At 46.2% G+C, this 20,025-nt stretch overlaps 1 protein-coding gene across 1 annotated transcript in view; it reads left to right on the forward strand.

Moving 5' to 3' along the window:
- Positions 1-20,025, forward strand: part of CHM (CHM Rab escort protein) — a 156,439-nt gene that overhangs the window by 17,389 nt on the left and 119,025 nt on the right. Inside the window, exon 2 of the mRNA XM_014607267.2 lies at positions 12,002-12,068. Within this exon, the coding sequence (XP_014462753.1) occupies positions 12,002-12,068 (67 nt within the window). The remainder of the gene's footprint in view (positions 1-12,001; positions 12,069-20,025) is intronic.

Here is a 20,025-nt window from a genome sequence, read left to right on the forward strand (position 1 = left end):
GGCATCTCATTTTTATTTCTTTCTGTGTAGCTGGAACTAGAATTGGAACTGGCACCTTGATGAGGGGCCCATGTAGTCTATATTTTTGAGATTCATAGATTCATAGATGTTAGGGTCGGAAGGGACCTCAATAGATCATCAAGTCTGACCCCCTGCATAAGCAGGAAAGAGTGCTGGGTCTAGATGACCCCAGCTAGATACTCATCTAACCTCCTCTTGAAGACCCCCAGGGTAGGGGAGAGCACCACCTCCCTTGGGAGCCCGTTCCAGACCTTGGCCACTCGAACTGTGAAGAAGTTCTTCCTAATGTCCAATCTAAATCTGCTCTCTGCTAGCTTGTGGCCATTATTTCTTGTAAACCCCCGGGGGCGCCTTGGTGAATAAATACTCACCAATTCCCTTCTGTGCCCCCGTGATGAACTTATAGGCAGCCACAAGGTCGCGCCTCAACCTTCTCTTGCGGAGGCTGAAAAGATCCAGTTTCTCTAGACTCTCCTCGTAGGGCTTGGTCTGCAGGCCCTTGACCATATGAGATGCCCTTCTCTGGACCCTCTCCAGGTTATCCGCATCCTTCTTGAAGTGTGGCGACCAGAATTGCACGCAGTACTCCAACTGCGGTCTGACCAGCGCCTGATAGAGGGGAAGTATCACCTCCCTGGACCTATTCGTCATGCATCTGCTGATGCACGATAAAGTGCCATTGGCTTTTCTGATGGCTTCGTCACACTGCCGACTCATGTTCATCTTGGAGTCCACTAGGACTCCAAGATCCCTTTCCACCTCTGTGCCACCCAGCAGGTCATTCCCTAGGCTGTAGGTGTGCTGGACATTTTTCCTCCCTAGGTGCAGCACTTTGCATTTCTCCTTGTTGAACTGCATCCTGTTGTTTTCTGCCCACTTGTCCAACCTATCCAGGTCTGCTTGCAGCTGTTCCCTGCCCTCCGGCGTGTCCACTTCTCCCCATAGCTTTGTGTCATCTGCAAACTTGGACAGAGTACATTTGACTCCCTCGTCCAAGTCGCTGATGAAGACATTAAAGAGTATCGGTCCAAGGACCGAGCCCTGCGGGACCCCACTGCCCACACCCTTCCAGGTCGAGACCGACCCATCCACCACGACTCTCTGGGTGCGAACCTCTAGCCAATTCGCCACCCACCGGACTGTGTAGTCATCCACATCACAGCCTCTTAGGTTGTTCACCAGTATGGGGTGGGATACCGTATCGAAGGCCTTCCTGAAGTCTAAGTATACGACATCCACCCCTCCTCCTGTGTCCAGGCGTTTCGTAACCTGGTCATAGGAAGAGACTAGATTGGTCAGGCACGATCTGCCCGCCACAAACCCGTGCTGGCTTCCCCTCAGCATAATTTGCCCTGCCGGGCTCTTACAAATGTGAGCCTTGATAATTTTTTCAAAGACTTTACCAAGGATGGAGGTGAGACTGACGGGCCTATAGTTGCCTGGGTCCTCCTTCCTCCCCTTTTTGAAAATGGGGACCACGTTAGCCCTTTTCCAGTCCTCCGGGACTTGGCCCGTGCGCCAGGAGCATTCGAATATTCCCGCCAGTGGCTCTGCAATGATGTCGGCCAGTGCCTTCATCACCCTCGGATGGAGCCCATCCGGGCCTGCTGACTTAAAGGCATCCAGTTCATCCAAATGACTCTGCACCACCTCAGGATTTACGTATGGAAGTCTGGCGCCTTGCTGCTGCCTCTCTACAACCCCAGTGAGAGACTTGTCGTGCCCCTCACTTAGGAAGACTGAGGCAAAGAACTCGTTGAGGAGTTCAGCCTTGTCCCCCCTGTCTGTCACCAATTGTTTCTGCCCATTTAGCAGGGGTCCTATTCCTCCCTGGGCCTTCCTTTTACTCCCAATATATCTAAAAAACAATTTCTTGTTGTCTTTTACTTGGGTTGCCATCCTTAGCTCCATGGTAGCTTTGGCCCACCTAACTGCCTCCCTACAAGCACGAGCAGAGGAGGTATATTCATCTTTAGTGATCTCACCCTGTTTCTACTTTTTATGTGTTCCCCTTTTGGCCCTTAGGCTGCCCTGGATTTCTCTGGTCAGCCATGGAAGCCTCCTGGCCCCTTTCCCTTTTTTGCCTCGCTCGGGGATCGTCTTGTTTTGTGCCCGAAGGATCGTTTCCTTTAGGCACAGCCACCCTTCTTGGGCTCCCATCCCTTCAAAACTCCTACTCTGCAGTGCTTCTTTGACTAATCGCCTGAGTGCATTGAGATCAGCTTTCCTAAAGTCTAGCACTTTCACCCTACTAGTTACCTTACCCACTCGCCGTCTTATGTTGAATTCTATTATAAGGTGATCATTGTCCCCCAAATGGCTACCGATCTGGAGGTCCCCTATCATGTCATCCCCTGTTGCCAATACCAGATCCAGTATGGTATTCCCCCTAGTGGGACCATGCACCTCCTGTGTCAGGTGGAGGTCCTGTACACAAGTTAGAAACCTGTGTGAGCGATGGGACCTTGCTGTCTGCGTCTCCCAGCAGATGTCCGGGTAGTTTAGGTCCCCCATGACTACCGCCTCTTTAGCTTTTATGGTCTCCGAGAGTTGCCTCAGGAGCCCCGCATCTATTTCTTCCCCTTGGTGTGGGGGTCTGTAGCAGACCCCTACCACCAAATCCCTTTCTCCTTGCCCCCCATGTAGCCTAACCCACAATCCTTCTACTTCCTCATCCTTGTATGCTGTCTTGATGAGGGTTGATGTATATTGCTCACTGACATAAAGTGCAACCCCCCCCCTTTCTTCCCCGACCTGTCCTTTCTATACAAGCTATAGCCCTCCAATATGTACCGCCCAGTCATGGAATGAATCCCACCAGGTCTCTGTTAGCCCCACTAAGTCATAGGTGTTTAGTGCAAGCAGGAACGCTAATTCATCCTGCTTGTTCCCCATGCTCCTAGCATTAGTATATAGGCACTTGAGCCCTGCGACTGGTGGCTTTGCTGCCCCACCGCTCCGAGTCCCAAGGGGCTGAAGCTGAGGCCAGTGTGACTTGAGGGAGCTGTTTAGATTGTGTCCATTTTTTCCTGTATTTTTACTTATGAAACACAGTATTTTTAGTGAAATTGCAATTAAAGCTAAATCTCTTTTGTAAGAGAATCCAGAAATCCAATAAAATGTGTGTGACCCTACTTGCAGCTCATTTTTATGGGTCTGGGTTGGCTGAGAGTCGTCACACCCCTAAACACACATTGAGATTAATTTGCCTCCTGCAGCTGCAGAAAGATTGTGACTGGATTTGCTGCTTAGAACAAGAAGAAAAGAAAAAGGAACCAAAACCTGTATTATTCTTATTCTTGACTTATTAGATTCTGAGCTTATACTTGGCCTCTTTCACTAGAAATGTCCTGTTCTGACGATGCTGCATCAACCTCCTATGTAGTTTGTCTGAACAGGTGCCTCCTGCAGTGCCAATTGAGGTTAGAAAATTCTCTGGATTCAGAGTTGTTTTTGAGAGAGATTTTCCTAACAGTAGCTGCTGGGGGGCAAAGTCCCTTCATGCATCCCAAATTGCCTGAGATGTAAGAAAAGAGCAGTGAGTTATATATATCACTGTGACACAACTGCAGCTCTCCCTAAAACTATGGAAAGAAGGAACTGGTTACTATAAAAATCTTGGGGAGCATGCTTCTTCATGAGTTAATACTTTGCTTAAAGGTTTCCATGGTTGCACATACAAACAAGGGAAAAAAAATAGCCCCAGTCCTGAGGGAGTCTATTAGCATAAAGCAGAGCTGTCCAGGTAGCAGTGGGTCACATGCAGTGCATAAGGGGTTAAGTTGCAACTCCTGGGTTCCTGTCTGGTTGCTGCCCCCCCTGCCCACCCACAGCTTACTCCAACTGCAACAGCAGCCAGAGTTTCTAGGATCCCCTCCCTTCTCTGACTTCTGCTTTTTGTGCCTGCCCTCGGGGTGGGTGGCAGGGAGCTGAAGCTGAGGCCAGTGTGACTTGAGTGCATGGTGAGAGGTTGCAGGGGGGTCTGTATTGTGTGCAGCCTGTGGCCGCCGTTAATGTGGCCTTTTACTCCCACTGGTTAGGTCCGTGGGATGTGTGGTCCCCAGCAGCTTAGAAATCATATAGCCCTGGCATAAAGGAAAATCTAGAGTATACTATGCTCGTGATGTTATTTTGACCTGATCACCAGGAATCCTGGTTTTCCCTGAAAAAAACTGCAAATTCTCTGATAAAAACCCAAAATCCATTATTAAAATGAAAGGCCCCTCACTACCCCCCACAACCCCCTTGCCCTGCTGGTGCCCCTTACCCCTCCCCATAGCACCCTGGCCCTGCTGATGTTCCTTGCCCCCTCACAGATGCCCCTGCCTCTCCCGGCCATGCTGGAGGGGGTCTCCAGCTGCCTGGGCTGTGGGGCCAGGGACCTGGGTCCACAGCCCCCTGTCCCTGACAGAAGGCAGAGGCTGCTGCAGCGGAATGGAGCCTGGCTCCCTCCCTGCTGCCTGTTGTGGGCTTGGGCTTGGAGTAGGGCAGGCTCCCCACTGCTGTGCTCACTCTGGGGGGATGGGAAACCTGTGCTCCCCAAATCTGTGCGCAGGGGTGCCTGCTGCAGACTTGGGCTCCCACCCTGCTACCCTTTCCTGGGGCTGGTGTAGGCCAACAAGTGCAACCGAGTACTTCAGGGTATAGTGGGGCTGCACAGGAAAGTTGCTTGCTGCTGCAAACTCTGTGCTGCCATGGTGATGTGGCCCCTGCACAAGGGGCAGCAGCGGGGGTGGCGGTGCGGAGTTGTGCCCCTCGCTGCTGCCTCGTGCACAGGGGATGTTTTGCCAGGGCATTACGGAGCTCACAGCTGGCCAGCAGCTTTCCTTTGTGGCCCTGCTGTGTCCTGCAGCGCCGGGTCACACCCTCTAGGCTGTGGAGGCCCTGGGGGTGGGCAGCAGGGCAGGAGCCCAAGCCCACAGTGGGCAGCCTGCCTCCCACCCCACACAGATCTGGGGGGCATAGGTCCCCCTTTTCCCCCCCCAGGAGTGCACGCAGCAACAGAGAGCCAACCCTGCCCCCTGGATGAACTGCCTGCAGCCCCATCCCACTCACCGCTGGGGCCCTAAGCCCCACACACTGCCTGGCTAGCAGCAGCCCCAGCCACACCCGGCCTAACTCCCTCGCTCCTTATGGGGACCTCAGTCTCTCCCACCTCACTTACCTGTAGGAGCTGCTGTCTAGGTTGCCTGGCATATACATCCGCCACCTGCCTGACTGCTCTCTTCCCACTCCCTCCTAGCTTCCTGCAGGATAGACCTCTGCCAACCTGCAGAGAGCTCTTTGCAAAACTGCAAAATCCATGGGTTTCTCCACTAAAATGAAAAATCCACATTTTCCGCTGACAAAAGGGGGAGTCCGTATCTTCCTCTGTTTTTCTGTGGGAAACAGAAAACCTGGATCGCTGCTGATCACATATGTTTAGTGGTGTGAAAAACAGGGAATTTGTAGGGAACCCATCTCCATCCTTCAAGTAAGCATGGTTACAGACACACTGATATGGTTCCTCTGATTAGGGGACAAAGTGGCATGAAATTTCAGTGTTGGATCTGTTTCATCAGAAAAACGAATCTTAAGCAGACTTAGCAGGTCTTGCCTGCTCATTCATTAGACTGAGATGCCAGGCCAAAATCAAGGTTATTGACATCACATTCTCCAACTATTTGAATTCCCAAAGTATGAACACTGCAATATATCACTTTCAAACTGCAGTAATTGATCTCCCAGGGAACAAGAGGGTGTAAGGACTCGACTCTGCTCCGTTTCTCATACCAAAGCATGCCGAAGACAGAACTCTACCTGGAGTTCTTGAAGAGGCTTCTTCCAGGAGCCAGAGTTCAGGGTGGAAATGAAAAAATTTATCATAGCAATTTTCAAAAATGATTTTTTTTCTCTCTTGATAATCCAAAGAATATCTGTTTATGTAATATTATATGAACCTCAGATAGGAAATATTTTTAGCTCCACATGCAACAGATATTTCTTGCATGCTTTTACTTTTTGGTCTATTTGCCTAATGTTGCTTTCCAAAATATTAGCTAGCAGTAATTTCTTTGGTAGAATGGCTGCTTTGTAAATCCATTTTAAAACAATCTGTTTTTCAGAGTATCCTCTGCTCAAGGCTAACAGAGCAAGCATTGCACTGTCCAGATTTTATTTCAAAATAATTAGGATTGTCACCATCACCTATAGCAAAATGACTCTTTGGTAGTCCTGCTTATGATACTTGGCCTCCAAGAATAATAAAGTTCTGTAGAGACTGATTTCTCAGAAAAGATTTAGAAGCTGGGGGCCACAAGGCATAGCATCACTTGTTTTCCAGTTATATCTGTCAGACTGCACACTCTTTGTGATTTGAATAATGTCTCTGATACCAATAAGCTAGAGGACATAGGGCCTCTCCATAGGTTTGAGCTCATGGGACTTGTTATTCTATAATCCCTTGCCCTGTTGCCATTATGTACTTGGAGGGCTACAGTATGTCAGAAACACAGGTTGGGGATAAATTTAATGTCAGCTTTCAACATCCAAGGTTAATGGAAAACAGACCTCCAACACAGTATCAACTGGATCAAGTACTGAACAATTAGTTATACTCTTGTTACTATAGTTCTGGTCCTGATCAGGTGTGCTGTTTTAATAATGATGAACACTTTCTCAGTGGCTTATATCAACAAGAAAGGTGGCACCAGATGTGCAGTACAATTCTGGGTGTCTAAAAGTCTCTTTCCTGGGTGAAGAGAAGAGAATTTAAGAGTTACATACAAATATTTTTAGGCTACTGTAAATAATCTATTGGTGGTATTTCAGACTTTTAAGAGCTCTTATTTTTTTTTCCTCTTTGTTTCTCTGCTTTGACTGTTTGACTAAAATCCACCCATTCCATCAAGAGAATATTAAAAAAAATCTAAACAAGGAATACCTACATTTTAACCAAGTAAATATTAAACAGATTAATTTTTGTCTCCCTTACAGCTTGATTTCTGAGTTACCATGGTCTGTAGATGACTGCTCACTCTTCCCTGCAATTAGGTCCTGATTGTTTGTTTGATCTTTGCTCTTGAAGCAAAACACATAGCTGCGTTGTATCTTGGTCATCAGTCATGATTAGTGTACAGTAATAGTTGGAGGAAAAGATTGGCCCCTTAACTGCTAGTGTCTGGCTACAAACAGACATTGCATTTGTCCCTCAAGAAACCATTTTGTCCCAGGATGAACTGTAATAGAAAACTGAGCTGTCCCTGGGCTGGGCAGGGTGGTAGTTAATACACAAGCTAACTGCTTGTAAACCAGATGCCAACTAGCAGGCAGACCTGTAGCTACATGGGTTAGTGGCTGCCCTGGGTGAGGAGTAACCTTCCCAAGGAGGTAGTCACAGAGCAGTAAGCTGCAAACAGGGCAGGTCTATAGGCATCTCAGAAGCCCCAAGCTGCAGTCAGATAGAATCATCTAGTCCAACCTCCTGCTCAAAGCATGATCATCCCAGCTAAAAGTTTGTCTAGCCATGTCTTGAAAAACCTCCAAGGATGGAGATTCCATAACCTCTGGTAACCTGTTCCAGTGCTTTATTACCCTCCTAGTGAGAAAATTCTTCCTAATACCTAACCTAAACTTCCCTTGCTGCAACTTGTGACTGTTGCTTCTTGTTCTGTCATATGCCCCTCTCCAGTTTGTCCACATCTTTTCTGCCCCAAAACTGGACACAGTACTCCAGATGTGGCCTCACCAGTGCTGAATAGAGGGGAATAATCACTTCTCTTGACCTATCAATTCAGGCAACACACCTACCAATTCAGCCCAGTATGCTGTTAGCCTTCTTTGCAACAAGGGCACACTGTTGACTCATATTCAGCTTATTGTCCACTGTAACTCCCACATCCTTTTCTGCAGAGCTGCTGCCCAGCCAGTCAGCCCCCAGCCTGTACTGGTGCATGGGATTGTTCTGTCCTAAGTGCAGGACTGACTTGACACTTGTCCTTGTTGACCTCATAAGATTTCTTTTGGCCCAATCCTCCAATTTCTCTAGGTCACTTCGAATCCTAGCCCTACCGTCCAGTGTATCCATTGCTCCCCCCAGCTTTGTGTCATCTGCAAATGACAGGTGAACCAAGCCCTAAAAGAGAAAATAGACTGGTTATCAGGCACAGAAGGGGGAACACCTGTGAGTGTCTGCAGAGTCACATGACTGGATAGTGTTGGACTCAAGGCACATGAAGCCAGTGCCTGAGCCCAGTCAGTCAGTCTGTCCCTGGGAGCTGCAGGTGAAAGCTCTTCAGTAGAGCTAATGCTGGAGCTAATGGCAGAGCTAATGCTAGAGACCCTGCTATTCTTGGGAGCTATATGCATTCAGTTGCTCATCAAACCCTGGTTGGTAGTGCGTACATGTGTGTACAGGCCAATCTCAGGACATTTCTGTTCTAGGGTAAACACAGGCACAACTTGTCATCGTACTAATGCAACATCTGTTCTTAGCCTCTGAACTAGATACGAGGATGAGAAACCTATGTGAACATTTTCATTTCTTTGTTTATTGTTGTCAGATTCATATGCGACTATATGCACAACTGACATAAACGTATATAAAGTAGAGGTGCATTGATACATTGGTCCGATATCAGATCAGTGCTGGTATAAAGAAAATTGACTGTATCAGATATCGGCCTGGTGAGGTCAGTAATTTGGCTGATAAATGCCCGTTTTGCGCACAGCCTTAGCGCAGCACTCAGGCAGTGAGGAACACAGCTCAGCAGTGTGGAGAGCTGCCTGCAACTAGTAAGTCCAGTGTAGTGGAAGGGGAGGGAAGGGGTGTGGGTGGGGCAGATCAATGCTCCATGCAGGAGGGAGGGGGTAGAGGCAGGGGGTGCTGCTGCCTGGGGGGGGCAGAGTTGTGGCTCATGGGTGGGAGGTGGCTCCTGCTGTTGCTTGCACCCTGGTAGGGCATGGGAGGGGGCATGGGCCCCGCAGATCTGTGTGGGTTAGGGCAGGCTGCAGCTGGGGCTGCGTGGGGTTCTTCTCGGAGGGGGCTGGACTCGGAGTGGGCACTGGCAGTGCTGGGAGGATGCTGTAGCCACCCCGGATTTCACCACCACTCTGCTCCCAGCGCCACCACCACCAGCTGCCCGGTTCAGCCCCAGCTCAACACCCTGCCTCCACCCATGTGCCAGGAAGAGTTGGGGCTGTGCCAAGCAGCTGGTGGGAGTGCTGGGAGTGGAGCGGCGGCAAAATTAGGGGTGGTTGCAGCATCCTAGTGCTGCTGGTGCCTGTTCTGAGCCCAGCCCCCACCAAGAAGAGCCCTGTGCAGCCTGCCGTGCCCTTCTCCACACAAATCCAGGGAGCACACCCCCCCGTGCCTTCTTGGGGTGCAAACAGCAGTGGGAGCCGCCTCCCTCCATGCCACGAGCTGTGGCTCTGGCTCTCCCCCACCCTGCCTGTGCAGTGCCTGCCCCTGCCCTCTCCCTCCCTCACCATGGGGGGTGTTGATCTGGGCCCCCCGACACCCCTTCCCTCCCCCCTCCCCTTCCACCACACCGGACTTACTAGCTGGAGGCAGCTGTATCGGTAATCAGATCGGTATCAGCTGATATGCCTCCATAAATATTGGCTATCAGTATCAGCCCCAAAAAATCTCTATTGGTGCACTCCTAATATAAACTATATATTGAAATGAAATGTTGACACACTCTGTACAGACTAAAGTATTTAAGAAAGATTTAAACCTATGTCGCAGGGAATGTCTTAGGAAAATGAAGCTATTTAAAAAGAGAAAGGAGGAACTTTCTTTTACGTTAGCTAAACACTGTAGTAAAAAATCTTCATTACAAAACTGACAGTAGAGAAATATGATTTCTGTAATTTATGAAACAAAGTTCAATGATTGTTTGTTCTGGGACGACAAGGTGGAGCTTTTAATTAACTTACCTAGACAACACAAGCTGACTGAGAGAGAGAGCAATTGAGTTCACATTCCTTAGGACCTAATCCATTGATTTGGGCCTTACTTCAATGGAAGTTTGCCTAAATAAAGAGTGACTAAGAATTCTTGGTTGGCATTTACACTGGGATCTTACTGTTAACTACAGCTAGATTAAATTTCTCAACTAATGAGTTTCTGTCTACACAAGTGCTAAATAATACTTAGAAGCCCTGGCCATCAACTGGGTAAGGACTTATATTTTGTAAGTTAGAAAATAATTACCTTGTACCCTTGACATGCTATGGTATGCATGTGTAACAGATAATCAGATTGTAAAGATTCCAGAAACCTTATCTGGTCATATTACAAGAGGAAACTGATGATATAGGACCTAGGGTTCTTTTCAATCTTCATCACTAGTTGAGCATGTAGTTGAGGCAACTCCTAATAAAATGTTGACTTGTTCCTGTGATGGGTCTTACAAAGCTTATTGGGTCCATGTTAAACTCAAATGTTCTTGACTGCTTAAAGTGAAGCAAGTATGTGGTTGTGTTCTAGTGCTATAATAATCTGTAGCTATTATGGCTGAGATTATTTTTTAGGTTAACTGCTGTGGTTACATCTTCCTGTGTTTTGCAGAACCTGAAACATTATTTCTGCAAGGTTTGCCCCACTCATTTAAGCTGAAGCTAATTCAGCTGCCCAAAGGATCCTCAGTGTGTGCTCAGTGAGTGGGAGAAGAAGCTAGAGAATGTGCATGACTTATTTTGAACGCAGTCAATGAGTGGCACCTCATAGGGGCAGAGTAATTGGTGGAAGATTGCCACTACCTCTTTTCTAGTTTGATCCCTCATCTGAAGTAAAAATATTTGAGTTTTGAGATGACTTGGGGGTTTGTGTTGCTGAGAGTGCAATTTCTGCATATCACATTAAGCTTTAGGCAGTGTTGTGCAAGTGCTGAATAAATATATGCTATCAAAGCATCTAGGAGAGAAATTGGTGATACATTTGCACCAATAACACTTTTTAAAAATTATTATTATTTATTTGTTGTTATTACCACCATATTTGTTAACATACATTGTGCCCTGGAGTATAATACGCACCCTGTTGTTGGAAGCCAAAATGAAGAAAAAATGTTTTTTCCAGATATTTAGCTGTATAGATCAGAGACAGAGGCCTAATTTTCAGGTGACTTATCCTCTTTTTCTGCTAAACTAAAGCTGAAACTCTAGCTGTTGAAGACCAGTTTTTATGGATGGATCTATGATTTTGAAAAGAGCTAAAAATAGTTCCAAGCCTATGAAATATGCGTAGAGAGACCAGGAGCAGCTAGCAGACAGGAAAAATTGCCCTAAGAAATGTTAGTGGAATATCAAGACCATTGTTAACTGCTGCAGAGTGCAGATCAGTGAGTCATTAAATCAGCTGACTCCCTGAGCTACTTGTATATTAACACTTGTTCACCAGAGTGCCCAAAGGGATGACAAGGTGGAACGGTTATAAACTCCTGCAAGACCGTTTAAGGAAGAATTTCTTTACTGTCCGAGCCCCCAAGGTCTGGAATAGCCTGCCGTCAGAGGTGGTTCAAGCACCCACATTGAACACCTTCAAGAGAAATTTGGATACTTATCTTGCTGGGATCCTGTGACCCCCGCTGACTTCCTGCCCCTGGGTCAGGGGGCTGGACTTGATGATCTTCCGAGGTCCCTTCCAGCCCTAATGTCTATGAATCTATGAAAAAAAACTAGAGTTCTTCTATTCCAGGCAGAAAATCACTTACTTGCTTAATGCACGCACCTACATTTTGAGGGGCTGAGTTTTGGGAGAAGAAAGGTGTGTGTTTTATACAAGAAAATATAAGTTCAACAGGCAATACTGAAGGATCTCTTACTGATACTGACATTTTGTTTGCTTTTTTAGTATCGTGAAATTATGATGATTATAATGGTCCAAAATGTGTTGTGAGTCATTTTAGTTAACTCACATGGCAATGACATGCTAGTTATTTCTTATTAAGACATGCTTTAAACTCTTGTTCTAAAAAAAAAATATGTATTTTTATAGGTTTGCCTGAATCTATCATTGCAGCTGCGTGTTCGAGAAGTGGCCAGAGAGTTCTGCACGTTGATTCGTAAGTTATCCCAATTCTATACTTTATTGAGCATTTAAGCATTTGCAGAAATTTTAAAATACCATCAGCCTGAATTTGAAAAAAAGTCTAGAATTGATTTTAAAACTTGCTAGAAGATGGCAGTCAAAGGACTGCTGTAAACACAACTCTTGGGGGGGTTTGCAAGGAATCAGGGTCCTTTAAGAACATCGTTTTATACCATAATTGTGTGTTAACTGCCTGGGGCAGGGGGTGGCAGGGAAACATTTACTGGTCTCAAGTTCAAGTGCCTGTAGCATGTGCAAAAATGCCAGCACTTCCTAACGTAGGTGCTTTTAACTTAGTTACTTAATTTAATTTGGTTTTCAGAGGTGCTCAGCAAGCACTTATAGCCATTGACTTCAATGGGAATTCATCTCCTCAACACCTCCAATACTTCCAGATCACATTTTTAGCTGGTTAGCTTTAGCTCGCCTAATTAGAAAATTTTGGCCAGATTGATTAGTCCTCAGAATAGCAGGCTAAGTGGACATCCTTTACAAATCTACTATTTTTTTGTCCTCATAGTTTCATAGTTGATAGGGTAGGAAGGGACCTGAACAGATCATCAAGTCCGACCCCCTGCCACGGGCAGGAAAGAATGCTGGGGTCAAACGACCCCGGCTAGGTGATTATCTAGCCTCCTTTTGAAGACCCCCAAGGTAGGAGCGAGCACCACTTCCCTTGGAAGTTGGTTCCAGATCCTAGCCGCCCTGACTGTGAAGTAGTGCCTCCTGATGTCTAGCCTGAACCTACTCTCAACCAACTTGTGGCCGTTCTTTCTCCCTAGGTGCTGGTTCTTTCTCTCTAGGTGCAGTACCTTGCACTTGTCAGTATTGAATCCCATCCTATTCTCATCCGCCCGCCCCTGTAACCTGTCCAAATCTAGTTATAGCCTGTCCCTCCTTTCTACTGTGCCCACCTCTCCCCACATCTTAGTGTCATCTGCGAATTTGAGCAAGGTGCTTTTCACCTCTTTGTCCAAGTCGCTGAACAGTACGGGCCTGAGGACCGAGCCCTGTGGGACCCCACTGCCCACATCCCTCCAGGTCTTTAATCTGCTCTTAATCAGTATCCAGACTCCAGTCTATTTTTTGCTTTACTCGTGTCGCTTAACACCTGCCGAATGTCAACCACTTTGAGGGACATTCATTGGTCTTTTTTGCAGTTCAGCCTGTCCAGCTGCAAAGCTACAGTTCTTTTTGTAGTATTTAAAAGACTTATTTTAGATTTCATAGATTTCATAGACATTAGGGCTGGAAGGGACCTCAGAAGATCATCGAGTCCAGCCCCCTGCCCAAAGGGCAGGAAGTCAGCTGGGGTCATAGGATCCCAGCAAGATAAGCATCCAGTTTCCTCTTGAAGGTGTTCAATGAAGGCGCTTGAACCACCTCCGGTGGCAGGTTGTTCCAGACCTTGGGGGCTCGGACAGTAAAGAAATTCTTCCTTATGTCCAGCCTGAAACGGTCTTGTAGTAGTTTATGACCATTTGACCTCGTCATCCCTTGGGGCGCTCTGGTGAACAAACGTTCCCCCATATACTGGTGGTCACCCTTGATAAACTTATAGGTGGCCATCAGATCACCCCTGAGCCTGCGTTTTTCCAGGCTAAAGAGCCCCAGGGCTCTCAGCCTGTCATCATAGGGTCTGCTTCCCTGACCTCTGATCATGCGCGTGGCTCTTCTCTGGACTCTCTCAAGCTTCTCCACGTCCTTTTTGAATTGTGGAGCCCAAAACTGGACGTAGTACTCCAGCTGCGGCCTCACTAAGGCCGAGTACAAGGGGAGAATGATATCCCGGGATTTGCTTGAGAAGCATCTATGGATGCAAGCCAGTGTTTTGGTCGCTTTACTAGCCGCAGCATCGCACTGCAGGCTCATGTTCATTTTGTGGTCAATGATGACCCCCAAGTCGCTTTCTTCCATAGTGCTAGCCAGCATAGCACTGCCGAGCCTATAAGGATGCTGAGGGTTTTTCTTCCCAAGGTGGAGAACCTTGCATTTATTGGCGTTGAACACCATCAGATTCTCATCCGCCCACTTGCTGAGCCTGTCCAGGTCAGCCTGGATCACCCGCCTGTCTTCTGGTGTGGATGCTTTGCCCCAAAGTTTGGTGTCATCAGCAAACTTGGCCAGTCCGCTTCTGACTCCAGTGTCCACATCATTAATGAAGATGTTGAACAGTATGGGTCCAAGGACAGAGCCTTGGGGGACCCCACTGGTCACAGGACACCATGATGAGTGACTTCCATCAATTACTACCCTCTGGGTCCGACCCCGGAGCCAATTTCCTACCCAGTGGATTGTGGAGGACCCAAGGCGACAATTGGCCAGTTTCTCCAAGAGGTGATCATGGGAAACCAGACTGAAGGCTTTTTTGAAGTCTAGATATATGACATCAATCTCTTCTCCCTTGTCCAGGTGATAGGTCACCTGGTCATAGAAGGAAATGAGATTGGTCAAGCAAGACCTGCCCACAACAAACCCGTACTGGCTATCTCTTAAGATGTTGGCGTCGGCCAGTCCATTAAGGATGGCCTCTTTAATAAACTTTTCTAAGATCTTCCCCAGGATAGAAGTCAGGCTAATGGGCCTATAGTTAGCCAGATCCACTTTCCTCCCTTTCTTGAAGATAGGCACCACATTGGCCTTCTTCCAGTCTTCGGGCACTACACCAGAGCGCCAAGAGTTTTCAAAGATCTGCGCTAGAGGCTGGGCTATGATGCTCGCCAGCTCCATGATTACCCTGGGGTGAAGATTGTCAGGGCTGGCTGACTTGAAGGTATCCAGCTTCTCAAGATGTTTCTTCATGAAGTCAGCATTAATGGAGGGCAGGGGATCACCCTTACCCGGACTTCCCTGTCCCGTCGCGGGCATGGGTGTCCCATGGGACTGATGAAAGACCGGCGCAAAGTACCTATTTAGTAGGTTGGCTTTTTCCTGGGTGTCAGTTGTCAGTTGCCCCATCTGGTTCAGCAGGGGTCCAATGTTGCCCCTGCTTTTCCTCTGGCTCCCCACATATCTGAAAAAGGACTTTTTATTGTCCTTGATGCTCAAAGCTAGTTGGAGTTCAGTTGCAGCCTTGGCTTTCCTGGTATGCTCCCTACAGGACCAGACCAGTGCAGAATAATCCTCCTTGGAGGCGACTCCCATCCTCCATCCTTTGTAGGCCTTTCTTTTTAGCCTCAGGAGGTCTGCTAGGTTCCTGGAGAGCCAGGGGGGGTGCTGTGCCCTCTTGCTGCCTTTCCTCCGAGATGGAATAGACTTAGTTTGTGCATTGAGGATCGCTCCCTTGAGGAGCAACCACTCTTCTTGAACTCCCCTCTCCCCGTGGTCATGGTCCCTTAGGGCCTCACTGACAAGCCTCCTGAGCTTGTCAAAGTCGGCTTTCCTGAAGTCAAGGACTTCCGTGTTGCTGACTGACTTGCCAGCTTTTCGGCGGATGGTGAAGGTGATCAGCTCGTGGTCGCTGTCACCCAGCTTCCCATCGATCACTAGGTCGCTGACTAGGTCATCCCCAGTAGCCAGTACCAGGTTGAGCAGCGCTTTGCCTCTCGTTGGCCCATAGACTTCTTGAGTCAGGTAGAGGTCATCCACGCACGAGAGGAAGCTTTGTGACCGCTCAGATTTTGCTGAGCGATCCTCCCATGAGATGTCTGGGTAATTGAAGTCACCCATGACAACCACGGTCCTGGAGCATGCTGCCTCAGCCAGTTCCCGGGCAAACTCCTGGTCAAGCTCAGGACTTTGGGTGGGAGGTGTGTAATAGACTCCCACCATTGTGTCCCCTGTGCCGTGTTCCCCACAGATTTTAACCCAGAGGGTCTGCAGTCGTCCACCCTGGTCGCCAATATCGGCTTGCAGGGACATGTAGCTTTCCTTAACATAGAGAGCTACACCCCCGCCCCTTTTATCTACACGATCCCTCCTGTACAGGGTATAGCCATCTATCCCCGTGGTCCAGTCATGGGTGGAGTCCCACCAGGTCTCTGTTATCCCTATGACATCATAATTGTTTGCACTCAGCAGGAGGATGAGCTCCTCCTGCTTATTCCCCAAGCTCCTGGCATTTGTTTACAGATTCCCCAAGCTCCTGGCATTTGTGTACAGAACTCCTGGCATTTGTGTACAGATGTATTGTGTCTGCTTCTTTCCTGGTGGATACAAGAAATGAGGAAACAGCTACCAGTGAGAGGTAGAGAAGCCAACTGCAAACATTCAGATCTTTTAAAAAATTACAGAATTGGCTTAAAGATGATGATTTTTAAATATGAAGTATTTAAATTGAAAATATCCAGTTTTAGAGCTTTTTAAGTGAACTGGTTTTACATTTTCAAACTCTTTTCTGTAACTGCAACAGATAGAATCTTTATCTTTTAACATGGATGCTGAGATTGTCATACAATACAGTTCTAGCTGGAGTTTAAACTACTGAAAAAAATCATTCACAAGAATTGACAACACACGTGTAATAAGCTGGTGGGGTTATAAGGTGGTGGTGGAGTTGGAGAGGAAGGGACGTTTCAGTACTAACCTAAAGGACCCTGGACCAGTGCTCTGCATCTCAACTTCTAGTGAGATGCTTTGAATGCCTGGTCAGACCCTGACACCTTCCCCTCTCCTGCCTTTCAACAAGACTTCCTATATCACAGTCAGATTCCCAATCCCTTTCCAGAGGGACAGCAGCCACCAGTTCCTTATTATCAATTTATGGATAATAAGTGCATAATAACCTAATGAAAATACCCAGTTGAATATTGTAGTGCCCTAGATACCTCAGTATATAGTAGGGGTGGGCAAAATACAGCTCACAGTCCATATCCTGCCTGCCAGTTGATCCTATCTGGCCCACCAGCAACCACTGGGAGCCCGAGGAAGGAGGGCTGTGTCCTGTGCTGCTCTACACTAGCACAACCAAGGCCAGGCCAGGCCCTGTAGTGCACAGACTCCTTCAGCCCCCACTCCTGGTTTCCTGTTAGCACTGAAGCTGTGCAGCCCTGGGACTGTGGCCACTGCCAACCTGCTTGCCTACCTGCTGCACTGAGCTGCTGCCACTGCTGCACCACTAGTCCTTGCTGGTGGGCGGCGGGTGCGGTTTGCCCAGAACAGCCACTCCCAACTTTCCTGGTATGATGCAGGGGCGGCAGTGGCTTGTCACAGTGGGCAAGTGGGACAGCTACTCAGGTTGCTGCATTGCGCCTCATCCTGTGCAGGTGCAGCTGCCAGCAGCCACAGCGCCAGAACTGCATAGCACCAACAGATAGCTGGGCAGAAGGAGGGGATCAATGCGGAGGGGTGGAGGAGTCTGCATGTTTTGTGGCCTAGCCCTGGCTGCAGCGTAGTGGTGCAGGATGCAGCCCTCCCTCTTCAGGCTCATGACTGCGGCTAGCAGCCCAGATGGGATCTGCTCCCCACTCCATTCCTCAACAGCTCACCAAAACTCCTTAAGTGACCCTTCAGCCCAAATAATTACCCACCCCGGTATATAGCTACCTGTTAGCCAACATCCTGATACCAAATGCTCCCATTGTTTTAACGCCTTACACCCAACTTGTTTTTTTTAACTGTTTCATTTAGAAACCCTGCCCACTACCTGGGTTAGTGTATCTGCCTTTCTCCCTCCATGCTCTAGACACATAGCAGCCAAGTCATGTGTACATCTTTGTTCTCTACTTTCCTTGCCTTTAGTTAGTATGACAAAAGGTGTTCTGCATACTCTTTCAAAATAATACTGAATTAAAGTATTAACCATTTTAAATTAATAAGATGCATAAAATGTAATATGTTCTTACTTGGAACTTGGCAGTTTTGTTGTCCATCCTCTTACCTGCAGTTTCCTGAACTGGCAAAGAGGAATGTAATGTACTGGGGGGAGGGCGGGAGTTGGTTGGTTGGTTGTTTTATAAACAAGCATATTAGCAGGATGAATCATATCTTATTCTGATTGGATTTAATTTAATTTTGAGTTCTAGCCTGGCCCTTCTATGGTGACAATCCCTCAGAAACTCCAAGGACTGGTTGGTCCTTAAACTGCTTCATCTTGTAGTGTTTTACATCTTGAGAGTTAATTTAAACTGAATAGAAGCTGTCCTCTAAATTAAAAACATGGTTTCAGAATCTTTAATTCCATCACAAAAAGTTCCATATAGTACACACACTTGAACAGCAAGGAGGTTCAGAATCCTTGAAATCTCATTAAAGGTAATGTGGATGCCTCATTTACAGTATTTCTGGCAGCATTTGAATTTGATAAAATGCAGTTTTGCAGAAGAATAAAATGCTATATTAGTAGGGAAAATATTAAATACTTAAAGTAAGCAGGCAGTTTTTGAGACTTAGAATTAATACATTCTGGCTGGTTAAACTTAGCTTCAATGGTAACGACATTTTTCAGAATCACAAAACATTATGCATTGACTGTTTTTGGTCAAATAGTTTTTTTCCACCTTGCTTCTCCAGTTTTAATATCAGAGGTTTATTAATGGTCTGTAGTAATAGCTATGCACTAATACCTTTGATCTGAAGCATCAGTGTCTTTTCTGCTGGTGGTGGAGAGAGCCCACCAAATGACTGTCTTATCTCTCAAAAGTAGAGAGTAACTACAACTGTGGAGTGCTGATTTTGTTTGTTACTGGTTTCACTTGAATGTGTTTGGTTATATTCATGCATGCTTCCTCTTTCATTTTTATGATGAAAACAAAGTGTTCTAATTTCTCCCCTCGTCCTGCTGTGAGTTAATTTTTCCAAATCTTGGGCAAGATTAGAATTGGTAGGTCCAAGGAAGGTATGCTCAGTGGAGGCTTTTTAAATTCATGTTAATAGTTTGCTGCTTTAACTAGTGTATGTTCTCAGTAAAATATGATCTAGAATCCATATTTTGGTAAAACCTGAGATATTTACACTATAAAAAAACCAATAGGCAAACATTACAAAAGCCATCTGGTTTTTAAAATCTAAAACAATTTAATGCTGTCTTCCAGAATGCTATTGCTGGCTTTGTATTTTAAGTGAGAAGAGCCCCACTGTTAAACCTTTAAAGTTTGTGACTGATTTGAAACTCTAAACGTATTTTTATTTTATTTGGTGAACTAATATATAAATGTAATCATTAGATAAATTCACAAATTATCTTCTCATTTTATTAATTGAACATTTGTTAGCAGAAAATAGTATGCTTGCTGAAAACATTTCTGTTCAAACTATTGTATTCTGTTACGTCTAAATTTTTACATTTTGTAAAGATTATCTGATCTATAAAATCCTTTTTAAGATCATAGTTTAGATTGCTAATTTCCCATTCCCTAGAACAAAAATTTAGTCCATTGAAATATGTACGTTAGCTACATTATTTTATTTCTTCATTTCTCTATAAACGTCAGAAAAAGTTCAATATAAAATATTGAATAGGTGCAACTAAAAATAAAACTGTTTGTTCTTGTATATATTGCTTGCATTCATTGTGTTGTATAGATTATCTTGTTATTTTTAATCTCCAATCTTTGTTTGTATTTACCAGAATATGCTGCATAGGTAATGGTGCTAGATAATTCTGAAGCAGCCCATTATAAAATACTAAGTTCAAGCCTCTGATTTATAAACCAACAACAGCTAATCTTATTCAAAATAGTCTCTTCATTGCAGTGTTGCCATAAATTTCTGTAGACAGATTTTAAACTAAAGTTAGCTTCTGCCAAATTGTAATTGAAGGGGCTCTATTTCTGCGTGCCAGCTATCTGTCTCAATAAATGTAAAATCTGTGGTTCTTTTCAGAGAGCTACATTTACTGTAGATATTAATGAGCTGTTGACATGTGAAATTTCAAGGATAGATGTTAAGTGATTTAGAAAAGTAATTTGCAATTCAAAATGTGGAGAATCGGCACTTATTTTAAACTTGAAGTTGCTAAAGGGAAGTATGTGAAGTCTAAAGTTGATTACTTT

The sequence above is a fragment of the Alligator mississippiensis genome, chromosome 8 (assembly GCF_030867095.1).
Source record: "Alligator mississippiensis isolate rAllMis1 chromosome 8, rAllMis1, whole genome shotgun sequence".
Lineage (NCBI taxonomy): Eukaryota > Metazoa > Chordata > Crocodylia > Alligatoridae > Alligator > Alligator mississippiensis.